This window comes from Amblyomma maculatum, chromosome 11 (genome assembly GCF_055883805.1).
Source record: "Amblyomma maculatum isolate TAMU_Amacu chromosome 11, ASM5588380v1, whole genome shotgun sequence".
Classification (NCBI taxonomy): Eukaryota; Metazoa; Arthropoda; class Arachnida; order Ixodida; family Ixodidae; genus Amblyomma; species Amblyomma maculatum.
Genome location: NC_139354.1, coordinates 42,288,792 through 42,307,162, shown reverse-complemented (window position 1 = coordinate 42,307,162; position 18,371 = coordinate 42,288,792). Strand labels below are relative to the sequence as shown.

Sequence of the window (18,371 nt, the reverse complement as noted above, 5' to 3'; positions counted from 1 at the left end):
TATGCACTGACATGTCTGCCAACCAGTACTGCAAGCAGATTTGCTGTTATGTTGCTGTTCTGTACTTAATTGAATTGCAGATTTTATTTGTCATCTATGGGTCTTTACATAGTGTACTACAGATAAAACAGTGATGGCTAAGGAGAAGACTTTTCCGGCACCAAGATTACACCGCGGGAGTGCACAAACAACAGCAAAAGTTTACGGGATATGTTATCGCGGGGAAAAGATAGTCTATATATGCCTCGCACCCTAGCCCATTGTATTGCTATCAGCAGACAGGACGCGCTCGTTTCCTCATAGCTTAACACATTTCGAGTGACTGAATTACGTAACAGGGCCGAAATGTTTGTATTTTGCGCACTCACATACCGTAGACTTTTATTGCTGATAGTTGATCGCCTATACTCCATGGTCAGGTGGAAAACAGGTTACGCGTGATCGCGCCAACGCTTCCATGAGATTACCGTCAATGCCTGCAACAGTCCAGTAAACAATATGATGACGTCATAAGAATGCTTATTGGGAGGGATTATAACCATTTCTTGAGAAGCGTTGAGTATAGTTATAGTGAATACTGCAAGTGGCTAATAGCTATGCTAACGTCCAGAATTCAGACCAATCAGCGACTGGATTTCGATCCTTTCGCTCCACGGAGCGTGTACCGGTAACCACGCAATTCCGCTCCACCACTTGGATGACTAAGGAAGGAATATATGCCGCTGCCATATAATCGCCTGAGGAAGCACCTACTCCAAAATGGAGGGCGGAGAAGACAACGAGCTGTCGAGGCATGAGAAGTCCCTCTCAGGGCCCCGGCCATTTCGCCGCCGGCGACAATGAACGCTTGATGGCTCCTCTATTGCGGCGTCTTCGCGTATGCTCTTGTCACGTCAGCCGTGAAGAGAAAAGCAGGGCTGGCCGAATAATGGCGGTGTATGGAAGAGGGGGTTTGTATACGGCCACTCGGACAAAAGAGTTCCTGGCCCCAGAGGTCGCGCCTACGCTTCAAGGTTCCGCAGCCTCGGCTCCGTCTCTGTCTCACACTGCGCCATTGCAGAAGCCGAGAACAAGTGAGGAAAAGTGTAGAGGTCCGTAGAAGAACTCACGTTTTTTTTTCTCGCAGACACCGGTGCTTCAATTCCTTGGTTATTTGCTCGCGAGGATTTCGAAAGCCACCTTAATCCTGCCGCTTGCATTTCCCGCGTGATATCAGAAATTATAAACGCTCTTGCCTCCCTGCTTTACTTTTCGCCCCTTTCGTCCTAAAGATATAAACGGAGGGTGAAAGCGCGTGCTGGCTAGATTAACGTACTAATGACCCGTAGGTAGTGTCTGCTCTCTACCTTCCAGTTAACAAAAAAAAAAAAAAGACAAACCTGTGTTTGAAATGTGTGGCGTTGAGCTGACAGTTAATCACATTTTAATTTCATGCTCACATCTCGAAGAACTTAGGAAAATATTTTACTGTATTTTACAAAGAGCACATACTATTTTTTCTAACATTGCTTTAGAGCGAACAAGCACTCGTCGATATTTCTCTTGTTTGTATACGTTTCGGAAGAAAGCCAAGGCTCTAAATCAAGTATAAGTATAACATTTAGGCGCTTACCCTAACAGACCATCTAACCTTGCGTTCGCCGCATGATAACCACAGTTGTTTATGCGAAATAAAATTCCATATAACTAACTGTTCTCTACCGCGACACGCTGCTCTAAACGTGTAGGCTAAACTTTCCGCGATTAGCCTAGTCGTCGATGCAGGTTGTGTGTTCACCAGCTGGACAGTCAGGCAGACTGCACTATCGAGACTATGGAAGCGTGGGCATTCCATCCTGAAATGCCACGGATGGTTAGAAAATACGATGAGTATGAGTTCAGACATTTCCCAGTCGGAAAAAACTACAGAAAAGTTTCTGTTGTTACGAAAGAATTTCTGTGTGGGTTTTAACAGGAAACGTGTTGTGACAACAGAACGTTCTGTAGTAACATCTGAAATTTCTGTAGTTACAACAGAAAAGTGCTACAGAACTACAGACAACAGAAATATACTACAGAAAAACTACAGAACTTCAGAAAAGTACTACAGAGCTATAGAATATTTTGTCGTATTTTTGACAAGGATCTGTAGTTTTTTTCGACTGGGAATTGTGCCTTGTGCATACCATAGGATGAAAAGATAAAACAAATATAAGAGGACAGATGGAGGTAGAGGATATTGGCAGTACTCCTCCATTGGCAAGCAGTCTCTCACGACGCTGAAGAGTCAAGAGTGCGCTAATCCTGAACTGCGACCCTTGGGCTAGCTTCTAGAGACAATGTTTCTGGACCTTGCGGTGGACGTCCGAAAATTTCGTGCAACGAAGGTCCTCAGGGACACCAGCCATACATTTATCGATAAGAATATCATGTCTGTGCACGCAAGCGCTTGAATTACGCGTATATAACCACGTACTACTGCACAATTTATAATCGTCACCTTCCGTAATAGCTTGCCGTTACATTATCAGGCAGCCATCTCCATGGTCAGCATTAACAAATCCCCCCGCTCCTTGCCTCCCGATGCCCTTTCAGGCTTATGCTCAGTGGGCAGCTGTTAATATCATGCCTTTATTCTGTTTCCGGACTCTCTGTACACATTTTTCTCATTTTTAAACTCTTTTTTTTTTCTAAATCGTTCTTTCACAATATTAAAGGCGAGGCGAGCGCTCAGCGGGATAGGCGTGGAGGCAGGAGGAGCCTAAAACTCGAGTCGTTCGGCGGTGTAATAAAACGACTCGGCACGGCCACGATATGTGACGCTGAGGTTATGGCACGCATAATTTACTCGAGCGCGCAGTCGTGAAAGCACGGGTGCGGCCACCTTTTCCAGTGGCGCAACTGCCTGGACCCGCGAAAAGCCCCTATTCGTGGTCGCTTTTTAGCTTTGACTTTGAATTATACGCGCTTGCATAGCCGTAAATGCGAGTGCTCGGTCGGCTGGGAGGCGTAGCAACATTTATTGCGCTCTTTGCGGAAGCATTGGCAAGATATTATAAAAGAATTCAGTATAGAAATTCTTGCTTTGTTTCATTCATCACCACGTGATTTCTATAGGGCTGTTTATGTGCTGATGACTTTTTATGGCTTGCTAGTCACGAATATAGGAATAGCGGTTACTGAATGAAATCCACGGTGGGCAGAGGAAACGCACAACGTTAACGTTGTTGGTGGTGAAGGCCTGCCAGATTTTGCCACTCACCGATTGCTCACGCGTACTTCGTTTTTCCTTGGCTTCCTTTGGCTCCTTTCTCTTTCACATTTATATCCCTTCATTCTTTTCCCCATGTGGAAGTAGCTAACGGATTTCTTGTGCCGTTAACTTAACTACCTCTCCTCCTCCTCCCCTTTTTCGAGAGCACGTGGAAACAAAAAATTGCAGCCCGACAAGACGCTCCCTTTTCATGTCTGCGACAGAATGTATTTCGTTCAGAGGACTCGATAGTTGTGATGATCGCGATTTCGGGGACAATGTATGGCTATTCGGGTAATGGCGTGTGAAACACCTATCTTAGTTATTACCACCTCTTTTTATTTACCCTGTCGAAGTAATGCAATTGAACTTAGCGACCTATAAAAATATGTCGCTATGCGGCGATATATCTTAGCAATGGAGTGCATCAAATGTGAAAGCTCGTGCCGGATGAGCTCCATGAACACTTTCGGCATGCACCGCGCCTGAATAGCTGTCCTCACTGAAAACAGTGTTTATCATATATATAAACTAACATTTGAACCAGTGCCCTGCTGAAAAACCAAAAGTTCTACGGCGCAATAGACTCATAAAATATCATCTAATCGCATAGACTCTCATATGATGCACATCATTATCATAAAATATCGTACATTTATGATCATGTCCAAGAAACTATGATACATTATGCAATTATATGCGATTTGTATCTGATTTCGTATGTGACTTGAGTGAAATTGTGTGAGAAAATGTGATGTTCTTTGTTCCTCCGAAAAAGGTTAAATTTTCGAGAGCATCTCAAGCTGCTGGGAACTGTAGATTGAGCGTAACCATGCATTGATTCGGCACATTACAACCCAAATACGTTTTTACGTTTTCGCCATGAAAATGAAGTGTGTTTCAAGCGAGGTGTTATATTTCTGGCCGAGGTCAGAAAACAAGAGAAGAAAGAGAGGGCGAGCTAAAGTAGTCATCACAGACTGTCGTCCACGCTTCAGTCGACTGAAGGCTTTTGTAAGACTCTTTGTTAAGGCGTCCACACGCTGCGACAAAAGGAGAAAGACTGCGACTGAGGCAAAAAAAAAAAGAATAAGATTGCGGGAAAGACAGCGCAGTTGTGAACAGCTTCGTCGGCACTATCTTTCACGGCAGTCGCCTGGCGTGCAAATTTGCTTTACGTGTTTGCTCTTCTGTCCTTGGTTTCTATTGGCTGGAATTCCCGCCAACGCCGCACTTGCTGTTTTGTGAAAATATACGCGCCTACATGAGCGGTATTCTTGTGCGAGTCAATATTGCATCTCGAAGCCCAACGGAGTACGAAGTGGTTGGATGCATTCTGCGTAATCCTCTGATACAAACTTCAAGGACAGTTTTTAGCAATAGTAATTTTATAAAGACAGCTGATATGCTGGATTTGTTCATTAACCAGGGGGACGCAATTAGCTTTTTTTTTTTTTTGTTTTCACGCCTTTCTGTTCCCGCTCTTTACAGTGCATTTAAACCAAGCGAACGCATTTCCAACCCGTTGAGTTGCATTACAGCTTCCCCGTAGCATACTCTAGAGTGACTTGGAATGCGAGCTGTACGTAGGCCATATATGCGTCATGTTCATAACGTCACGGTAAAGAGCTGTGCATACACTGCAACAAGGAAAAGAAGACAATCGCAAATTTTGAGCACACACGAACGCAGGGAAGGTAACGGGACCGAGTGCCTTTTTTCCTTGGACACTTTTTTTGAGTGCGTGTGTTTTCGCCCCTTTGACCAAAGATGGACTGTCACCAACTGGCCTAACAACGCGTTCTTTGCAACTGAACCAGCACCCTGAAGATAATGGAGAAGCGTTCTAGTTTTATATATATCCCTCACTCTCCCACTCTCACTGTCGGGTGGTTCTTGACGAAGCAACCCATTCAAAGCAGAAAATCAGCAAGTGCACTTCGAGGTGTTTTAAAGAAAAGGCATGTCAACTTTGTTCATTTCCGACAAGATGCTCAAACAAGTTAGGTATTGCTGCGCCGAAAAAGAAATAATATTCTTTAGCATGCGTTGTCTTGTGAATAATGCAATTTATATGGTGGCGAGCACGCACGCACGCACACACACGCACGCGCGCACACACACACACACACACACACACACACACACACACACACACACACACACACACACACGCACGCACGCACGCACGAACGCACGCACGCACGCACACACACACACACACACACACACACACACACACACACACACACACACACACACACACACACACACACACACACACACACACACACACACACACACACACACACACACACACACACACACACACACACACACACACACACACACATTCATGTACGTAGACAAATTTGTTACAATCTCTTTCTAAGTTGCCGGTTGAGCAGATTTATGTTTTCAGTCTCCACTTCCCGTTTGTAATAAAAAAATGTGTTTCCTGCCTAATTAATTGATGCAAATCTAAATAAAGCCATTGAGCCTGCTCTGAAATACATAAAGCACATTTTTAAATAGCGGCGCAGAGGTATACGTACTCATCTGTGTGGTAAAGTGTGACGACAGTTACACAATTTTAGAGTCATGATGAATAATGAACAAAACAAAACACGCATGGCAGATCACGTAAAGACAGATTATTTTCCTAGACCCCGATAATGCAGAATAGTTATTGCCGCGCTCACTCTTTTGGGAAGTGTCCTGAGCTGACTCTGTTAGGTATAGCGCTACTGAAAGCCTGAGTTACAACATCAAGAACGCTGAGTTAGTATCATATAAAACGACAAATAAACAAAAACAGAAATAAAACCATTACGCCTCGATCTAGCAAGCTTTGTGAAAAAGCTCTAATACACAGTTATCCAGTTCCAGCAGGAAGATATGAAACGCGAGCCAGAGAAATGAATCGCAGCATAAAAACAGAAGGATATCTACAGCTCCCGGAAAGGAAACTAGTGGCGTAATAGTGTGATGAACACTTCTCAAGGACAGCCTCTGCGCCTCCCAAAGCGAAACTAACCTGGCCACTTCTGGCCTTCCTCCCAGCTAAGACCTTTTATTTTCATCATTCGCGTTTCAAGCCTGTTGTTCACGTCAATTAATAGTTCTTTCTCATAAACGCCATAACCACATGCGTACATAGTACTTGAAAGCGACATATTCAAGCGTTAATCGATATCACACACATCTGCATGCAGTTGGGAGGAGAAGTTAATTTTAGAAAGGTTGTTTGCTGCTGGTGCACTTAACGAGCCTTCATGGCTGTAACCTCAGTGGCCTTGAATCGCTTCAGTGAGGACAGAAACGAATTAATTTGCATATTAGTTCGGGCTCCTGAACCGCTAGGATCTCCATCTTGTGTTTAAAGTCGCGCTCACTCAGTTTTTGCGTCATTTGCTTCTTTTATTGCTGGTTATTTTGCGATTAAGCTTAAACCGTATTATTCTTTTCCACGAATGGGTTACTACGCTAAAAAATACGCGGACAAAAGAAGAAGTGGACAGGGCGTGCGCAGTCCTGTCCACTGCTTCTTTTGTCCGTGTATTTTTTAGCTCAGTAACCCCTTCGTGGGAAAGATGAATGTTAATGAGTTAGCCCAGCTTACCGCTCTACTTAAACTGTCTTATTTGGAGTATATAATGTTGCTTCGCTTGTAAATAAAAATTTCGCTCCTATGCATATTGTCTTGCTTGTTGATAATTTGTGAGAAAAAATGTGTTCGAGACTACTTTTAGTCTACAGTGGTAGACGAAATGAACTCATACTAGGGCGGAAAAGTGAGCTTACCAAAATTCTTAGGCACACGATATTGTGAGGGTTCTTAAATGGTCACACCTATAATGCCATATAGTTATCGGAGGAATCATAACTCCAGTGAGTCCCAAAAGTATGAGTAGATACTTTCTAGGTGGACTGTGGACTCAGCAGAACTTTGCTGAGCGTAGGAAAGAGTCTCAACGTAGACAAATAAACATATAATCAAGATCACGCCTTCATTTGTGTTCCAGCACACATCGTTGTGTTCACCTAGAAAGAATGCACGAAGCCCTGGCAAACCACAAAAATCTTTCGGGCCAGCGAGCGTAGTCACTGGCTAATTTCGCCCGTTCGTATAGACAGTCCTGACACTCCAATGCCCAGTAAGTAATTCCAGCCTTCCTGCACGCCAGTGAATTTGCCTACCGAAACTGCGAGATCCTGAAACCACGATTAGCCGCAGTTTTATTAGGGCTAGTGAAGGGGCCTGGAAGCCCGGACTTCCATCCCGTAAATCAAGCTCATTACTTCGTCCTCGTCCATCCACTCCTCTGGTGTAAATCTTTAATACAGCTCTAATAATACTCTTCCTGTAGAACGAAAATGAATTACGCCGTAACTGCGAAATAAAACATTGAATGTCGACAACAGCCTCGCATAACGTATAAACTGTGGCTGCTTACGGTAGTCACTAACGTGCATGCGCAGATGGACGCATCTGCTTGTGCGCATTAGCGACTTCCGGCCGAGGTAATGTGGCGTTTGCTGAGCCTGAAAAAGCCCTTCTTTTGCTGTATCAACTGCGTGGTTCTCTTGTCGGTATAGTCTCCTAGTACTGCTGTGAAGCAGAAAGGAAATCATGGTTCGAAGGCAGTATTAAGTTTCATTCCTCTCCAGATAACCGTCAACTTTATTCTTCAAGTCCGTGAAAATATACTGTCATAAAAAAAGTGAGAAAACTTTCGCTGAACATTCGAAATAACGCGCTGTACGGATTCAGAAAACTCTTAGTTAAATTTATAATTTTGGTAGCGTACATCCGATGACCGATACGAATTTCATATTCTGCTCCGCTCCGTTTATTCCACCACGATAGCAGTACCTGGAAAATTGCTCTAATTCCGGCATCCATGTGTGAGACCGAGAGCAAACATAACTTACAGATCACTGCAGAGAATGCGAAATTATTAGCTTTGACGCGACGTTGGTGGTTCCTAGTCGACGACATTCTACATCTGCTTACTCATATAGCATGGCTTAGCACTTTTTGGTTCATGACCTCTGACTCAGCACTTTCATATCATATGACTAATGGCTCGTTAATGATACAGCACTTATTTATATCTTGACTTACAACTCACATCCGGTCATTAACTGATGACGTCACTTGGCGACGACGTCATGAGAGAGCCAACTTCTGGCGACACATTTTGCACACACTTCCGGCACCAACATAGCCTACTAATACTTTCGTATTACAAGGCAAGCTGCGCTTCCCCACTCAGGCACCTGACCCCACGCGAAAATTAGTTTAGTTTCCTGTTACCCCTGACCTGCTTTCTGATATTCAGTAATGTCTTTTATCCACCTGCCGCCTTGTGTACCTCAGAAGCCAGACCCAGAAGCACTACTCTTTCTTCATTTAGGCTCAAAATTGCCCACCTCCTCTCCCTCCCCAGCTCTGATTGCAGATCTGGGACCCAATATGAGCCCAGCTCAAACCGTGATTAACCATGAGGGCTCCTTCGGGCCAGTCAGCCTAGTCATGACGTCATCTCCAGCCGCGCGCTCCCTCATATTGCATATTGGGTCCCAGATCTGATTGCAGATCTGGGATCCAATATGGGCACAGCTTAAACCGTGATTAACCATGAGGGTTCATTTGGGCCAGTCAGCCAATTCAGTGATGTCATCTCCAGCCGCGTGCTCCCTCCGCCATGGTTGCAGAAGGAAAGGCGCGAACGCTCACGGGAGGCCAGTTGTGCGGTCATCAGCGAGCTCTGAGGCCGCCGAGGTCGTACTCTCAATCGCAGCCCCGGGAGCCTTACTGCCACCAGTCGCTGACATGCGCGGCCAGGAATTCCGGTGCGGCACGTGAGAGCACCGAGGAGAAATGGACAGAAGGAAATGCATAAAACGAAAAAGCAAAGCAGAAGATAGAGAAATGAGGGGAAACAGACGACGTATTGCGTATAGCAATGGACTCGCACAGAAGTGAGGGACCTTGCAGGAAACGACGGTTTTTGTGCGAAGAAAAAGGCGAAAAGAATAACAATAAGAATGGAAACACAAGGTGGAGAAGGAGGCGCCCAAGTGTGGGAGAAACAGCTCTGGGGCTAATGGCTCCGGGGAAGATCATTTGGGAGAGGAGACGACGACGGGCCGAGCGTTGTTGTCTGCTAGGGAGAGGAAGAAGCTGGAAACAGAGCGCAAGGCGTGCAGGTTTTAGTGTTTGTGATCTGGTAGTTTCTTTTTTTTTCCCCGCCGTAGTGCTGTTCATATGTGTGTGTTCTCAAGAGTGCATTATGATTCGGAACCAGGAACTCGCTGCTAAATCTCCGGTCCAGAAGCTCTTGTGGGAGCGTCGTTTTGATTTTGGGAATTGGCAAACAAATTTGGAAAAAGTTGTCATTGGCAAGGGAGTCGAACATGTGAGTAAGTTCTAAAAGAAGGTCTTCATAAAGTCTTGAGAATTCGCAGCCAAACTGAAAAAAGTGTCATTTGTTTTGTGTTTTGGTGCAAGTTGATTCGGAGAGATAGCCACGCATAAAAAGACGACGCGAACAACTCCAGGCTACTGATGTTCTCAATATAAATGGATCTCCTGTCTCTCTTTCAGTATGTGAACTTTTCGCCGACAGCAGATGACGCCTTCATGGCTGAGAAATCTTATCTCAAAATTTGCTTTCACCAGTAGAGTAAAACTTGTGATGCCTAGACGGAGAAAATGTCCCCGTAAAAGCATTTTACCGCAGCCTCTGAAATTCGTTCCAGAAAATCAGGGTCCACGCAAGTAGATCTCTTGCGAAATCAGCCGATGATTGAGTCATTTGCATTTTGCTTTCTTGATTTTTCCAACTCATAAAAGATGCGTTTTCAGTTAGAATAGTTTCGATTAGAGCGCGGTATCCTGTTAATAGATGCACTGCGTACCCACTTTCCGTGAGAAAAATAAGTGGTTAAGCCCAACTACATTTTGATGTCACAATATGCGTGAGCCACTGCTGCAGGTATACTATCGCTGAATACTACCTCTCATACGAGTAGGAACAGTCAAAATACAGTAAGCTACCAACAATACCGGAGCAGAGACGTGTGTGATATCTTGAGCTGCCATAGTAATGGCTGCTGTCGAAATTTAAGTTGGGTGCTCACAGGTGGTACGCTAATAATGCATGGGGTTCATAGATGTAAACCTCGTGCGTCCAGCAGGATCTTTATTAAGGCATTTTTAAAATTATATTCTCATATATTTTTCACTGAGCACCACTGAAAAGCGCGGCACAATAATAAAATAATTCGTTTTGCAAACGCATCGGAGTTTCCAGTTTAAGCAATTGATCACATCAACCCACTCTCACGTAGCATCTGGGGAACCGTAGTCACATTCTACGCCCCCTCTCCACCCTAAATTAAACAAACAAGTGTAGAACATCAAACAAATGAACACATGTTAACCCCCTTCATGTTAATTTTTCTCTAAGACAGTGTCAAATAATAAGCATGCAAAAAATTGCGAATACTCACTCCACAGGGAGCAGAACAACCAGAGCAGTTTTAAATCCATGCTGTTGCGTTTTCAGCGAGTCTTCAGCCCCGCCTGTCTCCGAGTGCTCCTATTAGCGAACTGCTGTTTCACCACAGGCCAGGGGTGCGCGGCAAAACGTCCAGAGCTGAGGAACCTTCAAAACGGCGGGGTGGCCGTAGTTCCGTCTTTCCCTCAAGATAGGGCGCGAAGCACAGGACTCGACAAGAACGCTGACGAGAGCTGCCCGTTCACAAGAACACAGCACAAGCGCTTTACGGTAGCGAAGGAGTAACACCACCCCGCGACTACCACGTACGGGAAAGCGATTAAAGCCGTCGCCTCTACCTTCTGCGTCGCCGTCGATGCGTAACCCCAACGCCACGATGCCAGTCTCGCTCCAGCTACCGACGGTCGTACGCCAACACGCCGAACCGCAGTTTCCGTCCACGCTTCCGCTTGCCCCGTTCAACAGTGGGATCGCGATGTGGAACGTCGGATTCACGTCCAAAGAGCCCGCGCCGCGAAAAAGCAGCGCGCAACAGCAACCTGCCCGCCCGCGCCCAGGGGCCTCAATTTCTCCCTCTCATCTCCTTTCCTCCCGCTTCGTAAGCCTCCTTTCCTCTGCTTCTACTCACCTCACACAGAACAGCGTTTCTTTGACGATGCAGTCACGTGACTGAACAGGCTCAGCGTGCACACTCTTTCTCACCGTTGTGAGTGAGAGAGAGATTCTCAGGTGTACGTGTGACGCTCACTCTCGTACTTCTCTTTGCCTCGTGAGGAGAGAGTGGAGCGTGATCTTTTTCTCGTTGGCGCGATCGTACTGCGCGCTGTTTGTTGCCTCTCGCACCACGCGTGAAGGTAGGCACGCAGCGACAGCTTACTGAGAGGTGTGTTTCAACGTTGTTCGGAGTTCCGTGTTTCGCCGCTTTCGCGCTGTTATTACGACGTTCTATTTCGTTGTTCTATTTTCGTTGTGAGGTATCACATTATCTATATATATATTTTTTCTCTCTCCGTGAAATATTGTATCCCCGCCATCTGCGCTGGCTTCTTCGCAAGGGGCCCTTAAGTTGGGATATTTGGAGGTCCCGCATTCTTATGATAAAATCATTTTTTGACACTTCTGGTGCCTCACTTGCTCTTTACCACAATACTATCGTAGACAGGTCGCAAAACCAAGCAGGGTTTTCATATCCGGACTCAATAACCACTTGCTTTTTTACACAGTTAGAAATAACGCACGAAGAAAAGAAAACGAGGTACAGCAGGTACTTATGCCACCCACCATACTTTACTGGCTTATCCTACTACTCGATATATTCGTTTCCGCATGACTTGAGCAATACGGCTGGGATGAAAAACTACTCAGATTGTCTCGTATCCGTGTGCCTGGCGTCAGGTGCATGCTAATTAGCAATTATTATTTTGCGGTGAAGTAATCCCCGTCTTTAAACTCATTATTAGGTTTACTATTTGCGCATTTTTTCCAACTTCCTATCCTGCTCGGACTGTTTCCCCTTCGAGTGTTTGTACTGCTCTGTCTAGCCCTTAGTGACTGACATTAAAATTACTTTGGGACTGGGATATGCTCTTGGTTTCGTAGGCATGGCAGACAGCACTTGCAAGCGTCAGACGTCAGCACGAACCGTGGAAGCACGAAGTCACTCAGGCGAGCTTAGCGGCTGATCCAAAAGCGGCCCTACCTTGATAGTTTCGGGTCTTGGACGCGTCTCTATACCTTATCGTGCGTCTTCCATGCGTTTGGAAAGGCGCATTTTCCCCACTCCTCGGCTTAGCTTAACACTACCGCCAAAGCGCACCCACCGGTAACAGCGTGGTGGACTAGTTCGTTCTCAACTTATCCTGTAATATTTGTCCGCATTCACCGGCTTCTTTAACTACCGCCGTGGGGCGCGCGAGGCCGTATCGTTTCCACGCTACGCGCGGATAAACAAACGCAGACGGAAGGCAGGGGGCGCCACGGTCTCATGGTTACCGCCGCGCCTCTACCGGGAAACGCAGATGGCTGACCTGGACAAAGAAATAGAAAGGAAAGGTGGAAATTTCAGCCGCCGCAGCACTTGATAACTACTGCAAGCATGTGTGGGAGTGGTCTTGAGTACGGACTATATGCGTGATGTTTGCGCTTTTTCTCGTTTCTTGGAAAGAAGGTCGAGAAAGGTTCTGGAAGTGGAACATTTCCCTCGGTGGAAATGTATTTCGTCCTCTGTAGATTGCTTTTCCCGGTGTTGTGTCAATATATTTACTGCTTGTTTATTTGTCGTCATAAAAGGCGTAATGCTGTGCAAGATGGTACTCGTGCGATTCTTTCATGCGACACAAGCATGCGACACAAGTGAGATTCTGAAAAATTTGGCAAAACCTTTCTATATTTTTTTTTATGCTTTGTTCCCTGGGTAGAGTAGTCTGAGAATAAAATCGTGCCCAAAGCGAGACGAACTTTAAGGGGAAGTGAGCGAGATTGACTATTCACAAGAAATTTGCAGGTTGGGCTGAGGCCGACGAAATGACATGAAAGCCGAAATTCGGAGAAAAAATAAACAAAAATCTGGGTCTCGACCGCGAGAAGAGAGAAAAGCTGGGAAGTTGTTACGCTTGTAACAGAGTTCAAGAAACGACTGCGAGTCAGAAAGCGTGCACCTACATGTGTCAGGCTGGTTGCCAAGGGACGAATATGGAGGTTTGAGCACAGCTTTTGTTAAAAAAGTTTAGAGTCCTCGAGTTTACAGCAACTCTCGTCCTCCAAACACCGAATCTGAGGAATTCACGAAGGATACTAGGACTCGACAAGAGGACTGACAGGAAAATCACACGAACTCCTGACGAAACTTGACAAAATTTGCTCAGTTTGTAAAAAAACGCAGAAAAATAATGGTTCATCTTAAAAACTGCGCCAATAAAACAAGGGCAGAGCAGTTTTAAAGATAAATGAATTTCTCCAACTAGACTGCCAGAAGACACTTCAGAATAAATAGACTGTGTACTTTAAGAATTAAGCTTGGCAACCTCATTTTATTTCTCTGATTTCTCCTCCCTATTCAGATCGAAAGCACTCTAAGCGGTTCTGCACGTACTGGCTGCTAAGAGTACATATAAGTACATATAAGAGTAGAGTAGCATTGTTCAAAATGGCATCGTCTATGACCGAAGTGACAGTTATCGGGATGACAAACTAGTATGTTCGTAGAGGCACATGACAGGGCCATTAAAAAGACACGATGACGACAGGAAGAAAAGATCGGACACTGCTCCCCTGTGGCCGTTCCAATAGATAAATGTAGATAAAGAGATCTTGATGACTTATAGTGATTTGCATTTAATGTCATTTTGATACTCTGTTCATTTTAGGTTAGAGGTTAGGTGAGGGTTCGCTAAAGTTTGCAGGTATCGCGTGAGGTTAACACCGAATGACCGCTCCCTATTGCACATATAAAACCCGTTTTATCCTGTAGGAGCCACCGTTTACACAAGTAACGACATGATAGAGTAAAATATAAGAGTAAATAAAAATGCGGAATACCTAGTGTCGGCAATAGAAGCACATTCCGGCTTAACATGCAATGGTCTTCTAATTGTTAAGATCTTAGCCGAGTTTTCAACTCACCTATTTGGTAACAAAATGGTTTCTATAAAGCCAAGGTTGAATGTCCTAGGCGATTGCTAATTACATAAAACGAACGCTTTTCGAGATAGGAAGTGCCAACAGTATAGCATTCCGCACGTTTATTGTGAGGAGGTGCCAACAGTATAGCATTCCGCACATTTATTGTGAGGAGGTGCCAACAGTATAGCATTCCGCACATTTATTGTGAGGAGGTGCCAACAGTATAGCATTCTGCACATTTATTGTGAGGAGGTGCCAACAGTATAGCATTCCGCACATTTATTGTGAGGAGGTGCCAACAGTATAGCATTCCGCACATTTATTGTGAGGAGGTGCCAACAGTATAGCATTCTGCACATTTATTGTGAGGAGGTGCCAACAGTATAGCATTCCGCACATTTATTGTGAGGAGGTGCCAACAGTATAGCATTCTGCACATTTATTGTGAGAAAAATCTACCTTGAAAGTAATAATTAATAGTTTGGTCGTATAAAGATTGCGCCATAGATATCTTACTCCAGGTTCTTACTCCAGGTATCTTACTCTCTCTTTCTAGGGTTATTCGTGCTTAGAGTGTATACGACTGCATGATGTGCATGATTATTTCTCTCTCCCCCGCCCTAAACCCCGTTCTGAGCGTGACAAAATTTCGTTTTCTCTGTGGTCACACATTAAATACATTTTATCCCATTTCATAACACTTCGCCCACAAAATGTCTCCATCAACCTTTTAGTGCGGTGTGAGGGCAGTACCATTAGGTTACCTTCTAGAAGATATAGAAACATTACCGAAGTCTTTTCTGCCAAAAGTTTCGAGTGTACTTACCGGAAAGTACTTGATCGATATGGACCAGGCCTGACTGCCTATTCAGCTATATTCGGGCTTTTGGTACGTCATTTACGCATCCATGAGAGAGGTTGAACGTATCAAGCACGAAACTGACGAGAAGGCTCGAGAGGGTCGCTTCAGCAGGTCATATAAGTGTATACGTTTCCTCATTACCTGCTTCTCCTCCTTCCAAAAATCATTGTCATGATCGGTAGACTAATAACGTCTACTGAAGAACAAAAGTCGCTCCATCGGCAATACCCTTCAAATCAGGCTATTCTGCCCAGGCGGAGGACATCTTATCCCCGCAAGCACCCGAATCTTATCTGCCCATTAGAATCTCATCCCTTAAATATAATAATGATTGTGATTGCGTACTCGAATCTGTTCGGACTGCCAACAAGGGCGGCCGCTTTTTGATGAAGGCTATAAAAGCTAGCCCCTCCCGCGCGCTGTGCGTTGTCAGTGCACGTTAAAGAACCCCAGGTGGTCGAAATTTCTGGAGCCCTCCACTACGGCGGATCTCATATAACGTGAGTTGCTTTGGGACTTTAAACCCCACAAACCAACCGAAATGTCAGGAATGCTCTTTTAACAGTAGCAGACCACTTTTACATACTGTCGTCAGACTTGCCACCGGTTCCTAAGTGGTTATCATTTGTTCAGTGTAGCCTCACCTAATGAACACTGCAGCGGACGGTGCCATCAATGTACATTGGATCACGGCATGTTAAAATCTTTCTACATCATTTCTTAATCTCTTCCCTTCATCATGTTTCTTCGTCTAAAGAAACATTCGGACGTGTCAGATCTTTCGATGTTTGGAGCCACTCAAGATGTGCATGGTGCGATGTCCCAGAAGCCGTTTCGACCAGCCCTGACCAAGGAAGTGGGCGGGCGCGAAATGAAGAGACCATCTCCGCACGGGAAAACTGTATAAAAAATATGTCCTTCATGAAAAGAGGAAACCTTCCATTATGTGATTTTAGTATTAACGCCACCAAACAAATATATGTTACTACCAAGAATGCGGATTTAACGAGACTCCTAATTGACAATATCGTTGTGTGGCGAGAAACGCCCAAGGGTAACATCATCGGATGACAAGACAGGCGGCCTTGTTTGGTGTACCCTGTCCTTCCTTTTCTGTACCACGCTACCCGGTCAACCATGGCAGTTCGCCAAGCATCCTAAACAGTATTCTACGACAGAGCGAAGTAAGGTTGACAGTTGAGCTAGTTGGTACAAATAACAATAAAAAAAAATTCTTGATCATCTTTCCTCCATTTGCTTTCTCTCTTCTACTCTGACAGGATGTTTCTTTAACAGGATTCATTCGATAACCCTAGCATCTCTTCTTTGATTGCGAGTTGCACATTGAAACTTCTGTTTGTGAAACTTCAAAGCTTGGACAGGAGATACAACGCAAAATACAGCGGAGAGGGGGGTCAGTATTCACTGCTCCGAGCATGAGCGTCGTGACGCACCCTACTCCCCGCGCCGAGGAAAGGAGTTCGTGAAGCTCTGAAAGAGGAAACAGGCAAGTCATACGAAAAGGAGACAACTAAGAATGCAAAGGAAAAGCGAAGCGTCTGCGCGTACAACTTGCAAACAGAGGAGTTTAAGGTGCACGCTTTCAGGGTCAAGCTCCTTTTGTGAGACGACCGCCTCGGCGGCAGACCAAGGTTGTCATGCGTTTCCTTCGGTTTCATGGCTTTTGTCTTCACTGAACCTTAAACGCCGGTGCATTCGAGGCGTCCAGAAGGTCTAGCGAAGGGTCATTGCGGCTAATGCTTGCTCTTCGGGGTTAAGCGATCGCCTTGCGCAATGCCTTTTGACGACGACGAAGGCGGGGTCGGCTTTGATCGCTTTGCACTGTAATGAAAAACGGCCCGTCTGACCTTCACTTGGTGCACGATGAAAAGGCGGTCAGACTAAAGCGAATTGATTCCTGACGACGGTCGACAAAACGAGAACAGGCATTTCTGTCCTACATACCTGGCGAACCTTGTAAGGGAAAGTAAACAAACCAGGTGACGGCAGAGAGTCAGGTGGCGAGATAAAATCGGGAAGTTTGCAAAGATAGGCGGTATCAGCTGGTACAGCTATAGGCTATTGGACATAAATAGGTGAGGCCTCTGTCCTGCAGTAGGCGAAGCATAATTTATCACTGATACCGCAAATTACTAGATCGCGGCCTCAAAACCAGCAATGTTCGACGAATGGTAGTTTTGTCGTGTGGTATTGGTGACAGGCAGGTCGGAATGCGGCAAAAATTCTCCCGAAACATTGTGCACCAAAACAAACTTAATTTCAAAATACCCTCCACTCCCCCCTCCCCGCCCCCTCCAAGAAGAAAGCTTAAACCATTTTTCGGCAGTATTGATTGATTCCACCGCTTTTAGATGATCTATACAAACCCTGAATTATGCAGTAGTTTACGAGAGCCGAAGCTGCAGGAAGATCATTTTTGAAAATATCGGCATTTGCAATTGGTGATTTGGCATGGTGGCTGGCGGTGTTCTGTTTGAAGAATCCTTGGAACTTTTCAGATTACGAGATGCATGAGAACAAATCTGAATGTTGTAGAATCAGTCGTTTCTCGCGACCACACAAGCCATTTTACTATATGCACGCATTAACTCAACTTAATGCAGCTGAATGAAGGTGGTCCAGTCGTTTGTGTGCATGTGTTGATAAGCGGAAATCACTGTGTTAAAAGGTGCAGCCTTTGTAAAAAGTGTATTGCCCAGGTGTCTGCTTCTGAGCCGTGTAGCGGTGCTGATTTAGCATTACTAGAGGTCCTTCCCATTGGATATAGAGTAGGAAGAAAGTTCTTACCATCAAGAGATCCGGAACACTAGAAATTCATTACAAGTCACACTAAGTGGCTCAGAAGCAAGCCCCCTGGGCTCTACAGTTTTGACAAAGAGTGTACATATATAGACAACATCTTGTAATAAGTTTAATTATGACAAAATTCTTGTGTGAACATTTTTTATAGATGTTAACAGCCTGTGGGCATCACATGTGATGCGAATGCAAGACAACGGATAGTCGCTAATGATAACTAACTGGATTATCAGAAAAATGCCATTACCCCAGAGGTGACGGAGAACCAGATGGACGGATGAGATTAGGAACTTTTCAGATAATTGAA

General features: G+C 45.1%; 1 protein-coding gene across 1 annotated transcript in view; it reads right to left on the bottom strand.

Moving 5' to 3' along the window:
• The window catches only part of LOC146173642 (uncharacterized), a 38,137-nt gene extending 26,795 nt beyond the window's left edge, over positions 1 to 11,342 (bottom strand). Inside the window, exon 1 of the mRNA XM_084583701.1 lies at positions 10,754 to 11,342. Within this exon, the coding sequence (XP_084439827.1) occupies positions 10,754 to 10,793 (40 nt within the window). The 5' untranslated portion in view covers positions 10,794 to 11,342. The remainder of the gene's footprint in view (positions 1 to 10,753) is intronic.
• Positions 11,343 to 18,371: the final 7,029 nt, after the last annotated feature.